This window comes from Rattus norvegicus, chromosome 10 (assembly GCF_021556685.1).
Source record: "Rattus norvegicus strain SHRSP/BbbUtx chromosome 10, alternate assembly SHRSP_T2T, whole genome shotgun sequence".
NCBI classification, from domain to species: Eukaryota; Metazoa; Chordata; class Mammalia; order Rodentia; family Muridae; genus Rattus; species Rattus norvegicus.
The window spans coordinates 63815865-63831566 of NC_141543.1; the positions used below are offsets into that span (position 1 = coordinate 63815865).

General features: G+C 41.9%; 2 protein-coding genes across 8 annotated transcripts in view; one reads left to right on the top strand and one right to left on the bottom strand.

Moving 5' to 3' along the window:
- Aspa (aspartoacylase) overlaps positions 1-15702 on the bottom strand; it is a 48839-nt gene that overhangs the window by 24747 nt on the left and 8390 nt on the right. The window contains exons 4-6 of one of the 7 annotated variants that reach the window (XM_087574581.1): positions 11940-12047; positions 7235-7344; positions 2550-3256 (exon numbers count right to left, since the gene is read on the bottom strand). In XM_087574581.1, the coding sequence (XP_087430707.1) occupies positions 3209-3256; positions 7235-7344; positions 11940-12047 (266 nt within the window). In that variant the 3' untranslated portion in view covers positions 2550-3208. Of the gene's footprint in view, positions 1-2549; positions 3257-3661; positions 4320-7234; positions 7345-11345; positions 11738-11939; positions 12048-15702 lie in introns of those variants that run through there. The other 6 variants (NM_024399.2, XM_087574580.1, XM_087574584.1 and 3 more) reach the window with 6 other exon arrangements.
- Positions 9969-15702, top strand: part of Spata22 (spermatogenesis associated 22) — a 37012-nt gene continuing 31278 nt past the window's right edge. Inside the window, exon 1 of the mRNA XM_087572937.1 lies at positions 9969-10076. Within this exon, the coding sequence (XP_087429063.1) occupies positions 9989-10076 (88 nt within the window). The 5' untranslated portion in view covers positions 9969-9988. The remainder of the gene's footprint in view (positions 10077-15702) is intronic.

Below are 15702 nucleotides of genomic sequence, written 5' to 3' on the forward strand. Positions count from 1 at the left end.
CACGCAGTAGTATTACTACTCCCTTGGGAATTATTTTTTTTAAAAATTCCTGGGAAATTGCCCTTTTAAAAAAAGATTTATTTTATGTATATGAGTATATTGTCATTGTCTTCAGACACACCAGAAGAGGGCATTGGATCCCATTACAGATGGTTTTGAGTCACCAAGTGGTTGCTGGGAATTGAATTCAGGACCTCTAGAAGGGGAGTCAGTGCTCTTAACTGCTGAGCCATCTCTCCAGCCCTGCTTGTGAATTCTTAGGCTATTTCATGATGGTGAAAGTTAATTTTTCTACTTAATAGATTTACTTAGTAAAAAGGAATGTTTGCATTGAACTAAATTAGCCTATCAATAGATACAGTGGCTCTAGTAATTTTTTTCCAGTTTGTAACATAGCAATCTCCCATAGACTCCATTTCTATTATCTTCCTGGGCCAAATTCAGGCAGTGTCAGTCTTCTGTTTTGGTTTGATAAGATGTAACATTTTGGTCAGTGCCCTTTACTTTGTGAATATGGGAATGGAGCATGTTCATGTTATACGTGGGGAAACCTACTAAGCCTGTGTGGCAGCCCTGATTGGAATCTTCTACAGGAGTTCCTTTTTGTGCTAAGGGTTGTAAAATCCACCGCCAGCCCCAGAAGTGCTAAGAACTGTGAAACACCACAGGAGTGCTGAGCACTGTGACACCCTGAATGTGAGTTCACCTCTCACTGACTTGGTACATGTTAAGGAATCACCATCTGGTTAAAAACTCTATCAGCTTTCTGTGCCATCTCAAGGCGGAAGATGTAAAGTGATGTAGTGTTCTCTGCAGGTCGTGACAAGCCTGCTGAAGACAAGCTAGGTGGGAATGTAGCAATATCAAAAAGCTTTGGGAGTCCCCTCAGAAGCCGCTTTCCCTCAGGCTATTTGTTGAGGGGATATACAAAGGCCTTTCAGACATGCCCTGGTCCTGCAACCATGGCTTGCTTGTGACATGCGCCTCCCATCACCATGGCCTTTATCATTGTAGCCTCCAGAGTTTCTCTCTCTGCCTCTGCGCACTTGCTCCTCTTTCTGGCACAGGGGCTGTCCATGGCTCCCTATGTCTGTCCAAGGGATTTCAACAGCCCATTCCTCCTCGGGGAAGCCTTCCAGATAGGCTGGCACTCACCAGACAGACTTTTCTTCTTCTATCACATTTCAATTACAAAAGTTAAAATGTACATTTTTAAATTGCAATGGTTTCAGTTTACAGATTTGATTGTTTCTATCAAGTCTAATTTTTCTTGATTCAATCTTTTTTTTTTTTTTTGGTTCTTTTTTTCGGAGCTGGGGACCGAACCCAGGGCCTTGCGCTTGCTAGGCACGCGCTCTACCACTGAGCTAAATCCCCAACACTGATTCAATCTTTATAGTCTTCAGAATTTCTACTTATATGTGATTCGTCTATGGTCACGATATACTGAGTCGGTGCTGTTTAATTAAATGTGAATTTTAAAATTATTACATGTATTTATTTAGTGTGTGTGTGTGTGTGTGTGTGTGTGTGTGTGTGTGTGTGTGCGCGCGCGTAAGCCACAGCACTTATGTGGAGGTCAGAGGACAATGTTCAGAAGTGGGTTCTTTCCTCCCACCTTGTGGATGCCAGGGATCAAACTCTGATTGTCAGTCATGGCTACAAGCACCTTTACCTTCTTAACAGCCTGTACATTTTTTGGGGTGCAGGGCAGGGTACAGGTATTTTGGCTATGTGTATGTCTGTGTACCATGTGTGCCTGATGCCCTCAGAGGTCAGAAAAGGGTATCAGATAACCTGGAGGTGGAATTACAGATCATTGTGTGCACTGTGTGGGTGCTGGAAACTGAACCCAGGTTCTCTAATGGAATAACCAATCCTCTTAACTATAGAGCCACCTCTCCAGCTCCATGTAATATCATTTTAATCTATACATACCGCTGTGTGGTTTTATCGCTTTTGGCTACCTTTATTTTGACTGAACCTGTAACAATCTATATACCCATCCAGGCCCCTCGTTTTATAAAGGAGGGTGATCACACACAGTAATGCTGACTGGAGGCACCACTGTTAGGATTAAGCTGCTAATGAATGCAAGCTTAGCTCAGTGCCTGGTGCCCAATACTCATGTCATCCATCAAGGTTAACACAAAAGGCCCTTCATGGTCTGCCCCTCCTCCCCCACAACCTCCACACTCATCTTTTCTTTTCTCTCTGTCCCAATGTCCTTCGATGTTTACTCCCATATGCTTTCACTCAAGCTTATTTTCGCTCTCCTGAGAGTTCCCCTCCCAGACTGGTCTTGCTCTATCCTTTGGCTCTTTCCAAATGCAACTCAGCTTTCATTGTGTGTACAAAGCATTTTAATCTGCATCTCACCAGTCGCCCCTTTGTCTTCCCACCCCCTCATCCCACCTTGACGACATTGTCTTTGTTGGTATCTACATTCCAGAATGTGCCAAGAAAGAGTGGTAGAATAAATGTGTTCTCAGAGGAAGTGGATACCAAAAATAAGAAAAAAACAGAACAATAAGTGAGAGGTAGGCAACACTTGTAGAAGCTGATTTACATGTCACATGTTAGCTATGACATTCAGCAGGAAGAATATATTTCAATTACTCATTTTGGCAAGGCACAAAATAGATGTATATGGGGTGAGATTGGCTTAGTGGGATTATGTCTGGATGAATAATGTGTGTGTGTGTGCCCGTACATGTGAGTGTGCATGTATATGTGTGTACACTGGACACTCAATGAATCACTGACATTTATTAGTACTTCTATCTACATCTGTATCTATGTATCTATTCCAGTTAATGCATTATTATGATTATTTTTGTGTGTACGAGCTCATATCTGTGTGGACATTTGTGGAGATAAGAGGCCCATGCTAAGTATCATCAATTACTCTCCACTAAGTTTTGATAGAGTCTCTGAGTCTTGAGCTAGCCGATTTGGCTATATGGCTAGCTAGCAGGCCCCCACAAGCTGCTTGTCTTCATCTCCCCTGCATTGGCATTGTAGCTGCACTTCATTGTGCCTGGTATCTTACCTGGGTGCCAGGGACTGAGTTAGGTTCCTGTACTTGTATGATGAGCACTTCACCAACTAAGCCACTGTCCAGCATCAATGTTAGTATTTTTGACAGATACACTGAATCCATAAATGTGGGTTCTTTGGGGTCCAAATTATGGGATAAAAATGCTGTTTACATGACTGCTGTGGCTTTAGAGAGGAGGGAAGGGGTATGAGCATCCTGTGGGGACAGGAAGGGTAGAGAAACAGGATATTTTAAGGAGGTGCATGAGAGGGTAAGAATTTTGTCATTTTAGTCATGGAAGAACGCCTTAAAAACATGTATTTGTTTGTGATCCAGAGTCACCATTTTGGGCCACATTTCCACTAGTGCTGACTGCCAAAGACCAGGCTAGCACACCTTGTTGATTATGATTTAGGGTGATGGTGTTCTTTTAGAAGGACAGTTGGGAGTGCAAACCGTGTATTTCTTTCACACTTTTCATCTAAAGAACAATGACTAGCTTCTTGAAGGGAGTGTTTCCTGATGTATTCATGTAGCACCTTTACACCCAGTACCCATTTCCTTTCACAGCTTATGCAGAAGGATATGAACTGCCTATAGATATCACAGTCACCACTAGCGTTTAAGGAATGGACATTTAATAATACACTGTTATTAACTCACATATCAGCACTTAAAAACAGCAAGTCTGTACTATTAGTTTTGAATAGTACTTATGCATTCCTTGAAAACACATATTCAGTCTGTCTCACTGTATGCTAAATTGCATGTAGCATGTATTTCAATGTTATGTTCTAAATGTGAAAGTTAACAATGTTAAACTACCAGAATGTAATGTATAAAGAATAATACAGAAACCAGAAGCACACTTGCCTGTCTACTGTACATAGCTCATCCAAACATATATGAAAGACATTCATGAATTTATTCTTTCCTTTCAGAACCTGGCCTGGATGCTTACTGCTTGAGGCATGGGGCCAGGTGCTGAGGAAAAGAACTAGAATGAGGCACTCTGGTCTTGGAGCGTTTACAGACTTCTAGAGGTCTGTAAGATCCCATAACTGTGAGCTTGCAGAGATGTTTAGTGCAAAGTGGAGCGGATGCTTTTTGCGTTGAGTGTTAGTTTTGTTGTCTTTGCAAATGCTTCTTTTTTTTCATAATATGCAGCTTCATTCACAAACACTGGGTACACGGTACAGTCTCCACCCAGTGGAATAACTTTTCCATCAAGAGACACAAACACAGGATCTCCAGGGTGCAATGGTTTCCAGTCTTGATCCTCTCAGGAGACATCAAAATAGATGAATTATGTTTGGGTTTTTCTCCTATTTTTTTTTTTTTTTTTGGTTTTTTTTTTCAGAGCTGGGGACCGAACCCAGGGCCTTGCGCTTCCTAGGTAAGCGCTCTACCACTGAGCTAAATCCCCAGCCCCTCTCCTATTTTTAATTTATTCTGTCAGGCTGTAGATAACTAACATTGTCCATTAAAAAAAGACATTCTTTATTAAAGAGAGACATAGAAGGAATGCATTGAGAAGTATGTGAGTCTCCTAATGTCAATGCTTCTGATCACAGAAGCCCTAGGACATCTCTAGCTTTGTTGTGCTTGCCAAGCATCTGAGAGTTGGCTAAGATGGTTCTCTAGGCCTAGGCAGAGCCTGGGCCTCTGCATTCCTAACCTTTCCCAGAAGCATCGGCATCACCTGAGAGTATGTTAGAAAAGTAGAATTTCACTCCCTGTTGAGACCCATTGAATACCAATCTTCATGTGAATAAATTGCCTGGAATTGAGAAGAGCTGCCTGCAGTACCTTTTTCCCACTCTATCCGTACTTCAGAATCACCTGGGAGGGTAACATGCTCTTGAACCAGTGAGAGTTGCTGGCCTTGTCTCAGAAACAAAGCTAGAATCTTCCATCTCAGGGAAAACAGCCTTAGTAGCTATTCAAAAGTATTTACTGAGATAATAAACCTATCAATCTTTCTTGTAGAAAACTCTGTGTGTGTGTGTGTGTGTGTGTGTGTGTGTGTGTGTGTGTGTGTGTAGGTGATTGAGAACTGACTTCACAGTAATATATATGCTAGCTCTATCACTGAGCTAGTCTCCAAGCCTTCATTTTTTTATCTTTTACTTTGAGACAAGGTCTCACTTGCTCAGGATGGTCCTGATCTTACCTTGTGGCTAAGGAAGGCCTTTTAAATTGTGCTTCTCTTGCCTCAGTTTTCCCTCATAGCTGGGATTACAGGCTTGTGCCATCAGACCTGGCTGGAGACATTTCTTATGGTCTAGCAACTCCAGTGATCTTTCCTGACTTTTGGGACCTGACACTGCTCTAGTTGGTTACTGTCCTCAGCCAGTCTTCTCAGCCTCCCTAGGATCACTTCTGTATTTTGAAGGATGTTACTGATGAGAATACACCTGAACAGTCTTATGTTTGAGGCTGGTGTGGCATTGTCAGCTGGCCTTTGTTTCCTGGGCTTACATCACAGGGATTTCTTCCTCTCTACCACACTCTGTCTTTTAAAACCATTGCTCATTGGCTACCTTTGGTTTCTATTCAGCTTCCGTGAAGCTATAGGCAGGATATGCTCTATTGGTCTGAATTTGTGGGCAGGATATTTTATGAGGTTTCCTGATGAGTAGTAGAGTCATTAAGTAGGGATCTGAATTGGATCAGTGGTTTTCAACCACGAATACTCAAGCCAATAATGTAAGATTATCTGAGATTTTTGGGCACTCTTTTCTGAAGGAAAATGGAGGGGGAGTGAATCTTGGGGAGAAGGGGGGAAGCTGGGAGCAGTAGAGGAGTAGAAACTGTGGTCTGGAGGTATTTTATGAGCAAGAACTCTATTTTCAATGAAAAAAGAAAGCTCAGTCATGTGTCCTCGTGGTTGAGAAGCCTTGCTTGGCTAGCCTTCTCGGTCTCTTTCACCTCTAGGCTCAGGTTCTACACTGGGAGTGGGTGTTCTAGTGTTGGGACCTTACTTCTTCCCTGCCTTTCCTTTGACTTCTAATTCCCCTGAGAGCTCCTTCACTTTGATTAATCTATTGATTAATCTACTGATTAAACCAGGTGAAGGGTGGCACTGGGATTCCAAGGAGAGTCATGGGACAGTGGGAGGAATGTTCCAGAAAAACAAGTTCAGGGAAGTGTCAACTATGTGGCCAGCTATAAAGATCATTAGTAGGAGATCTGTCACACATAGCTGTGCATCTATGGGACATTTCTGATTTTCCTGTTCCTTTCATGTCACTCCTTCCTTCTCCTCTCCCATCTCCTCTCTTTTGGAGATAAGGTTTCCCATTATAGCCTAGGAGGTTGGCCTCAAATCTGTAATCTTGCTGCATTAGCTTCCCAAGTGTTATGATTATCAGCCTCTACCCTAATGCCATGCCCAGTGTCTATTCTAATTTAAGAATATAAGTGCTTAAAAATCAAAAGTTAGATTGAGGTGTGGTTGCATACTACTATAATCCACCTTTGTGAGGTTGAGATAGGAGGATTGGGATTTTGAGCCAGCCTGGGCTACAGTGACCCTATCTCAAAAAACAGCAAAACAAAACAAAATTAGAAGCCCCTGTATGTAATTTTCCTCACCCCCGCACATGGGTAGGAATTTTCTCTCCTAGAAGTCTTGTTTGGATGCTTCTCTCTCCTCATTATGAGGTTACAATATCTGGCCAGTACTATCTAGATAGTACACTGGACTTCAGTGTTTCCAGACTATCAGTCACATGAGACTCACAGATGTACCCCTAGAGCCAACACACGCCACATGTGTTGAGTACTGAGATAAGGTATGTCTCCCTCCCTGCCACAGTTTGGGATGAATATTATCCTTCACAGTATAGGTGTTAGAAGCTTGGCTCCTAGAGAGGTGCTATTGAGAAAAGATGTGGGTCTTTAGGAAATGGTTCCTTGTGAGAAACCTTTAGGTCACTGAGGAATTTGGAGGGAGCTGTGGTCCTGTCCTGCAGTCACTCTTGGACTGGAACCTACAGAATGGTGAGTAGAATAATGCTTTTCTTTTAATACTTGTTTGTATTTGGTATTTCATTATAGTAATGGAAAGTGGACTGATATGATTCTTTAAATACTAACAAGCTAATATGTACAAAATGCTGTATGAACAGTCAAGTTGTACCCCACAGTAGAATACTATTATTTACAGTACTTCAAAGAAACAAATGTTACCTGCAGATTAGGATGGATAACAGCAGCCACGTCTCCACTTTCGTTCCTTGGATAATCAACTTTCTCCATTATTTTATAGACATCAATAGCACAGGGGGGAAATTCTTTACCTATGGAAAGAAGTGATATGTGTTAATCACAGCTAAAAAAGAAATGTTCTAGAAAAAGGAAGCTGACACTTTAAGGAAGATCAACAAAAAGTGAAGAGTGCTACAAACCAGTTATGGAGGCTCATAAACACCAAGAGGTCAAACACTGGTTAGTCCTATCAGTACACTTTCCACAAATCTGTGATAGACAGAGGCAGAAACAGAAGATTCACCTATCATTGTTCGCTAGGACCATGAGTCAGGGCCACTGGGCTCTCTTCTCCTGATTGGCCTTCTGCAGGCTGGAGTTTATTACCGGTCAAATGAAAGCCCGAATGAACATAGCTCTTCCTTCTGATATCCTGAGACTGGGTGTCTTCAAAGATGGTCAGTGAGCTGGCTGCCTCCAGCATAGTTGGTTATTTGTCTTAATCAAGGACACTGCACATATGACAACTCCTGAGGAGGGAGCTCTTTGGATGCAGGGAATCTGCCCAACAATGGAGTTCAGAAGATGATGTAAAATTGAACAACCCAGTGCTGAGAAGTATTAGCAAGACTCACTCACAGAGAGAGGATGCAATCTCTAAGCAAACATTGTGTCCGATAGCGGGGGCGGGGGGTTCATCTAGAGTATACTGTGGTTGGAGCCTAGAGGGTAGTCTTTCCTTGAGAGGAATTGATATGGAGAGATCTGTTGTTACTTCTAGCTGGTTTTTCCTGTGTAACAACTGATCTAGAACTTAGCAACTTAAAGGATCTACCTCTACACTGAGCTTGTGATTCTGTGGGTTGGTGGGCAGCTTTTCTGGTTTAGACTGATTCTGGCTGATTTCTGACTGTCTGGCTGACACATGCAAGGCGAGCTAGCAGGTCCTCTGGCTGCTTGGTGATCTGGGATAGCCCCACACTCATGTCTGGAATTTCATAGGCTGCAGCTTGAACTGTGTGACTTTTATCTGGGGACCTTGAGATTTCCATCCTGTAACCTTTCCTTATCTAGGAGGTCAGTACAGACTGAGTCATATAATGGCCACAAGGGGTTTCCAAGAGTAGTAAGGATGCACGCTCAGAGTGCTAGTCTTTTTCAAGCTTCTGGGCTATAAAAACAAATTATGAGGCCAAGTCAGACTAAAGGAGAGGGAAGCTGTGTGGATAATTTAGGGGTAAAGAGGGGTGTTCTAGAGCTACTACTCCACATTCACATTAAAGGAAACACAGACTATGATTTGTAAACCATGTGCGGTGGTTTCAATAAATATAGTCCCAATAGGTTCATATATATGATTGCCTGGTAATTAGAGAGTGGCACTTCTTGACAGGATTGAGAGGTGTGGCCTTGTTGGAAGAAGTATGTAGTTCGAGGTGTGCTTTGGGGTTTCAAAAGCTCAAGCCAGGCCCAGCACCTCTCTCTTCTTGCTGCCTGTCCAGATGTAGAACTCTCGGCTACCTCTGTAGCATCATGTCTGTTGCATGTTACCATGCTTCCCACCACAATGATAATGGACTAAACCTCTGAATGTAAGTCAGCCCCAATTAAATGCTTTCTTTTATAAGAGTTGCCTTGGTTAGGCATCTCTTCACAGCAATATAATACTAAGGTACCATGTCTTCTATCAGGTTTGTGGCTTTCTACCTGGATGTATAATTTCTTAATATACTGTGGTTTCTCACTTGGTATCTGAGGTCCTGTTGTGCAAATGTCCTGATCTTCCTAACACCAGCTCCACAAGACAGTTCAGACCTGTCCTTAGACAAGGGTGCTGAGAACTGATTTTCAGTTTTTATAACTTTCTGAAGGTCAAAGTCTACCAAGTACAGAAGCTCTTTTGACTACAGGAGGTGCACATCTGAGGCTGAGGGACAGTACCTGCCTAGGCCTTTAGCTGCATATTAGTTACATCGTCAGAACTACACACTCCTCAATGCAGCCTAATGGAATTATTTGCACAGGACATCTTTGAGATTTTAAAAGTTGTTTTTTTTAATTTTAAAGTAATTGTTATACTTCTTAGTACAGCTTATCGAGTGAGTGAGCAGATGTACAGAAGATACATAGTATATAAACATATCTTTCTTGCTGACTATAACTAAAAGTTAGCCTGACTTAGCCTTCTTCCCAGCAGTTACTGTTACAACTTAGTGTGCTTGTTCTAGAGCTTTTCCTACATATATGAACACTCTCTCTCTCTCTCTCTCTCTCTCTCTCTCTCTCTCTGTCTGTCTCTCTCTCTCTCTCTCTCTGTCTCTCTCTGTCTCTCTCTGTCTCTCTGTCTCTCTCTGGCAAGTGATAATAAATTCATTGTAAGGCGGGGTTACACTGTGTAGCCCAGGTTGGTCTTGAACTCATTTACTTCCTACTTCCTTGCTTTCAATTACAGACATGCGCTATCACACTCAGCTTACTGTTACTGTTTTTAAAGTCTGTTTATTGTATGGTTTGGTCTGCATGTGTGTGCACCTGTGTGTGTTGCATGTGTGTGTGACTGTGTGCACCCATATGCATACATGTGAAAGTCACAGCAGGATGTCGAGTGCTGTCCTTTTGTCACTTCCTATCTTACTGCTTTGAGGCAGCTTCTCTCAGAGAGCAGGAAGCTTGGTGTTTTGGCTAGGCTGGCCGGTGGCCAATGATATCTCAGGATTCTCTGGTTTCTGTCCCACAATGCTGGGGTTACAGGCATGTTCAATCATGCTTGGTGTTTTATGTGGTGCTAAAGATTCAAGCTTAGGTCCTTATGCCTGCAGATCAAGTAAGTGGTGGTGCCCAGTGAGCCGTTTTACTTGTTAAAAAATTACAGCTTGCTTTTTAAAAATTAACATTTTTGAAATTTAGTTTAATTTTAAATTTTAGTTTAATTCTTCACAGCTGTTGAACATTTGGGTCACTTCCATTGTTTTCTTGTTGGAGACAAAGCTGTACTAGCCAGCCCTTATGTAACACGTTGGATGTGCATGTGGTTGTGCTTCTTTATGGCAGGGAGTTGCTGGGTCATGCGGTGTGAATATTTTAAGAAGGATTTACTGAGGATGTGGAGAGCTCAGTGGGTAAGAGTGCTTGCTAGGCAAGCATGAGGACTCACTTGAATCTTAGCACCCAAGAAAAAAGTCAGATGTGGCCATGTGTGCCTGAAACCACTGAAAGGAAGGAACCAGAAAGATTGCCCAGTCTGTGACTGCCAGCCTAGCTAGTTCAGTGAGAGAGCCTGTCCTAAAGGAATAAGGCAGAGAATATGAGAGCAGGATTTAAAGTCCTCACATGGCTTGGTACACACACACTAGCACATGGTCATACATCATAGACATATTTCTCCCATAAAATAGATAAGTAAAATTTAAAAAGAATGTAGAACAGAATATAAGAAATATAAAAATAAAAAATATGAAATTATCCCCTAAAGGGCCCTTACCAAATAACATGTTCAGCAGAAAGTAATGGGCATATTTTCTTTTTCTATAACTTAGCCAAAATTTGATATCACAACTATAATCAGAGTATTTTCTTAATCTAATGAATGAAAAGTTTGTCACTTGAATTTGCACTCCCTGGATTCCCCATGATCCCGAATATCTTGTTTATTGGACACTTGAACTTTTTTCTAGTCTTTTCTATATTCTTAGCTAGCAAATGTTAGCCATACACAATGACGGCTTTTATTTTCAAGTGCGTATGTGATATAACTTGATCATATTGATCCTCCACTATTCTCTATTGTCTCTTCCCACTCCCTGTTCATCCTTTTCTGTGTCTCAAGCAGCTCTTTCTACGTTTGAGTCTTTCTTCTAATGCACTAAATTTCCTTAGGGTTGATTATAGGAGCATGGTGAGGGATAATTTACAGAAGCAAGGACAATTTATAAGTTGCTACACCACTGGAAAAAATGTCTCTCTCTTCCCAGTATCCATTAGCCTTCTAGATCCTCACAGCAGGGTGGGCCTCATCTGTCTTTGCTGTGTAAAATAGAAATTAATGGAAAAGGAAACGACTTTATTTGAAATGAGACAAGGTCCATCTCTCGCCTCTTTTTTTTTTTTTTTTTTTTTTTTAAGATTTTATTTTATTTATATTAGTCACTGTCTTCGGAAACACCAGAAGAGGGCATCAGATTCCATTACAGATGGTTATGAACCACCATGTGGTTGCTGGGAATTGAACTCAGGACCTCTGGAAGAGCAGTCGGGTGCTCTTAACTGCTGAGCCATCTCTCCAGCCCCATATTTGGGAGATTTATTTGACAGACGCCCTTCTTGAATGTGTTTATTTGTCACTGCCTGAGGAGCTGCTGAAGTGAAAAGGCAATCTTCAAAATGCATCTAGAAACTGACTGTGCTGCGCCTTTGTAATGCCAACCTTCAGGAAACTGAGGCAGGAGCGCTGAGAGTTCAAGTCCACCTGGGCTATGTAGTGAGAGCCTGGAGGGAGAAAGTGAGAGAGATGTGGGGGATGGAAGGGAGGGCAGACGAGACAGAGATAGAAAGAGCTAGCTAAGATCATAAACATGACAAATATGACCTAGATGCTATTACTATTTCAATTTTCATTGGTTGAGTTTTGCACAGACAACCCCCCACCCCTGTATTTAAGCACAGGAGACAGCTGCAGCCCACCACCCACCTTCATTGAAACGCTGTATAAAATCAAGAGCGTGCTTGAGCATTCTTCTCATTTGGTCTAAAATATCAGCTCTCAGAACACCGTGAGGCTGAGGACCAACTTCTATACCTATGTACAGAAGGAGACACAATCAAAAGCAGAATATGTTGAGAAAATTAAGCATTAAAAATATAAAGGTCTAGATTCCAGTGTAGTATGACTGTTTAATATCATGGAAAATAACAGAGACAATGTCAGTGTAAATAAAGAAGAACATTGAAAACTATAGAGCTGTGCTCAACTAAGAACTACCTTTTTCTTTTATATTTCTTCAGTATTGTGATAACATGAAAAATTGATTATCCAGTAAAAGATGAAGTCTAAGTAAGGCTGACAAGAAATAGATTGCCACAAAGAGAAACTGTCATAGACTTAAGTCACCTTAGTAGGAAGGAGGAGTCTGTCTGTGTAGTCAGAAGTCTAGTTAGCCAAGCTTTGGGTTTAGTTCACATGGCATTTCGGCAACATTCTTGCCTTTATTAAAACAGTATAACTATATCTTACTGATAAGATGGTGCAATTTCTTCATTTTCTATGACATTATATTCATTTATTCTATCCCACTAAGTCCATGTATCAGTTTTTCCAGTGGTTGCTTAGGCATCCATCCTCACCCTATAAAATACCCCTTGTGTAAACCACCTATCTAGCCCCTTTCTCCTGTCCAACTTCCCACAAACTCATCCCTTCAACCACTACCTTCTCCATTCTTTAAACTATTTGCAAACTGTAACATTGCATAACCTCCTTCCATTCCATCCAACTCATAAATGCCTTTATTCTCATCTTATTTTTACCCATTTCTACTATTTCCCAATCTAGTAAAACTTACTGTATATAATTTATGAATTATCAAGCTTCATTGTGTCCACATCGACCCTTTAAAAGTGTGAGTGGAAATGAAGAATAGATGATTTCATATTATGGAAGATAAATGACATATAGAAAAGACCTGGAGAACACCACACACTGCTAGCCCCCCTGCCGACCCTAACATAGCCAGATGACCCTGAACACCACATGGCTGCGCGTTACAAAAGCTGTTATGGAATGCTGTTGTGCATCATTAAGTGTCCTTCCAAGATTAGAATCACCTGACAATGGTGTCCCTTTGGCAGTCTTCCTATTCAACCAAATACATCTTGTTGTTAGTGACTAAGGAGCTGAAGGGGATGGTGACGCCGTAGGAAGAACAACAGTATCAACCAACCAGGCCCTCAGAGCTCCCAGGCACTAAACTACCAACCAAAGAGCATACATGGGCCAGTCTATGGCTCCCACTACGAATGTGGTAGGACTGCCTTATTTGACATCAGTGGTGGTGCTTGGTCCTGGGGAGGCTTGATGCCCCAGAGAAGGGGTATGCTACAGGGGTGAGGTGGGAGTGGGTGGGTGGGTGAGCACCCTCTTAGAGGCAAAGGGGAGGGGTATAGGTGTGGAGTTTGTGAAAGGGAGACTGGAAAAGGGGATCAGGAAGGGGGGACAGCATTTGAAATGTAAACAGAATGTGTTTAGACTCTTGGACTACATGTTTTAAAATCATCTTCATGTAAAAAATTATGCTTAGTTTTCTTTCTTTTCTTTTCTTTTCTTTTCTTTTCTTTTCTTTTTTTTTTCGGAGCTGGGGACTGAACCCAGGGCCTTGTGCTTGCTAGGCAAGCGCTCTACCACTGAGCCAAATCCCCAACCCTCTTTCTTTTCTTTTTTAATGAGGGAGGGCCCAGCCCACTGTGGTCCTGAGTTCTATAGCAGGCTGAACAGTCATGATGAGCAAGTCTGTAAGCAGCACTCCTCCATGGCTTCTGCATCAGCTCCTGCTTACAGGTTGTTGTCCTGTTTGAGTTCCTGCCTTGACCTCCTTCAGTGATGGATGTCACCTAGAAATGTGAGGTGTAATAAACTCTTTCCTCCCAAGTTGCTGTTGGATACTGTGATTCATCACAGCAATGATAGCCCTGACTAAGATAGGTGTCCAGCAACTTTCCTAAGTAGTTTTGCTTGTTGTGTTTTATTGAGACAAGATCTTACTATGTGGCCCCTGCTGGCCTGGAACTTGTTATGTGGGTCAGGCTAGCCTTGTACTTCCAGGGATCCTACTGCCTCTGATTGCTTCCTTCCTTCCTTCCTTCCTTCCTTCCTTCCTTCCTTCCTTCCTTCCTTCCTTCCTTCCTTCCTTCCTTCCTTCCATGAATTACTTGATTTATTTACATCCCAAATGTTGCCCCCCACCCATCTTTGAAGAGTTTTCCCCCATCTCCCCTCCCCTTCACCTCTGAGAGGGTCGGTCTGTCCCCCCCCCCCCCCCCCCCCCGCGTGGGGCAGCGTGTCTCTACAGGATTAGGTGCATCTTTTCCCATTGAGGTCAACCTAGATCCCTGGGAGCTCCCAGGGACTGAGCCACCTGCCTCCCCTTTCAAAGTGATGGGACACGGCAGGGGTTGGGGGTGGGGTGGTGGTGGCAGCCCTGGTGGGGGTCTTCTTTCTTATTGGTTCTTCTTGAGGCAACAGAGGGGAAAGAGGGTCGCCGGAGGGTAAGACTTTGTCTTATGAGATATTTAGAGTTGCTGTATAATAATAAAAAAATTTACTTCTCTAAGTCTAAGTTACTGAAGCTGGCCTGCCTTCTGTGTTCCTCTGAGGACAGAAACTGCAGTCTCTGGCATTTAGCACCCCTTCCTGGAACAGCAAAGGATTAAGTAAACAGCCTTTGCTCTATCTCAGCAGGAACTGCTCGGCTCTAACTTTCTGCCGGCTAGTCAGAAGTCGCCGGAAGAAAAAGGGACACAGAAAAGTGATTATAGCATTTATTACTAAGTTGTAAAAGGTTTCCTATGAAACTATTTAGTGGGAAAAGTGGAAAGATCCTAAGTGGGGAAAGGGAAAAATTCTTCTCTAAGTGGGAAAAGGCAAAAAATTCTGGAAAGGGAAAGAATTCTTCCAGTAGGGGAAAAGGAAAAAAATTCTATTAAGGGAAAAAGTTCTTCTCTCTTCTCTTTGTCCTCAGTACTTATACATCTTTCAGAATATATGATCACATGTTAAAAGTTTATCCCAAGTTCACACAAAAAAAATCAAGTCATAAATTGAAATAGAAGTTTACAGTGGAGAATGTTTTCATGCATATCCATCAGGAGTAATTATCTGACTAAACATCCATCACCTGTCTCAGCTCCACAGGTTCACAGAAGGTTTAAAACCATAACTAAGTTATAAGTGAAGTTTTATATAGATAAACCCAGTCAACATTTTATCTTTTGTCCTAGCACCTATAATATTGTTAGTTCCCTTTTTATGACCTTTGGTTAACTGTTTTACAGCTTCTTGGAGTGTGCTCTGAGTAGGAGAGAGTCTGCTTACTCTCTAGAATCAATTAACTGGTGACACATGGGAGACTGGCAGAGTTCTTATTGCAGTTTTGAGTATCTGAAAAGGACCTAATAACAGTCCCACTATAAGAGCTTAATAATCACTGATATAATTTTAGTTATTCTTATAAGATCATCATTAAGACATAAGAAGTCATTTGTCTATATAGCATCACTACAAGACAGTACTTCTTCATAGATCTGCAGAGATCTGCTCCAAAGGAGTGTGCTATTACTTAATGATTGTTATATATGGTTAATAATAACAGGAAAAGCATATTAATAGCAGGATTCTTTCCTAAAATAAATTCCCCATGGCCTTTGCCTTATAGGGGCGGGCCTGTTGCAGATTATATAAT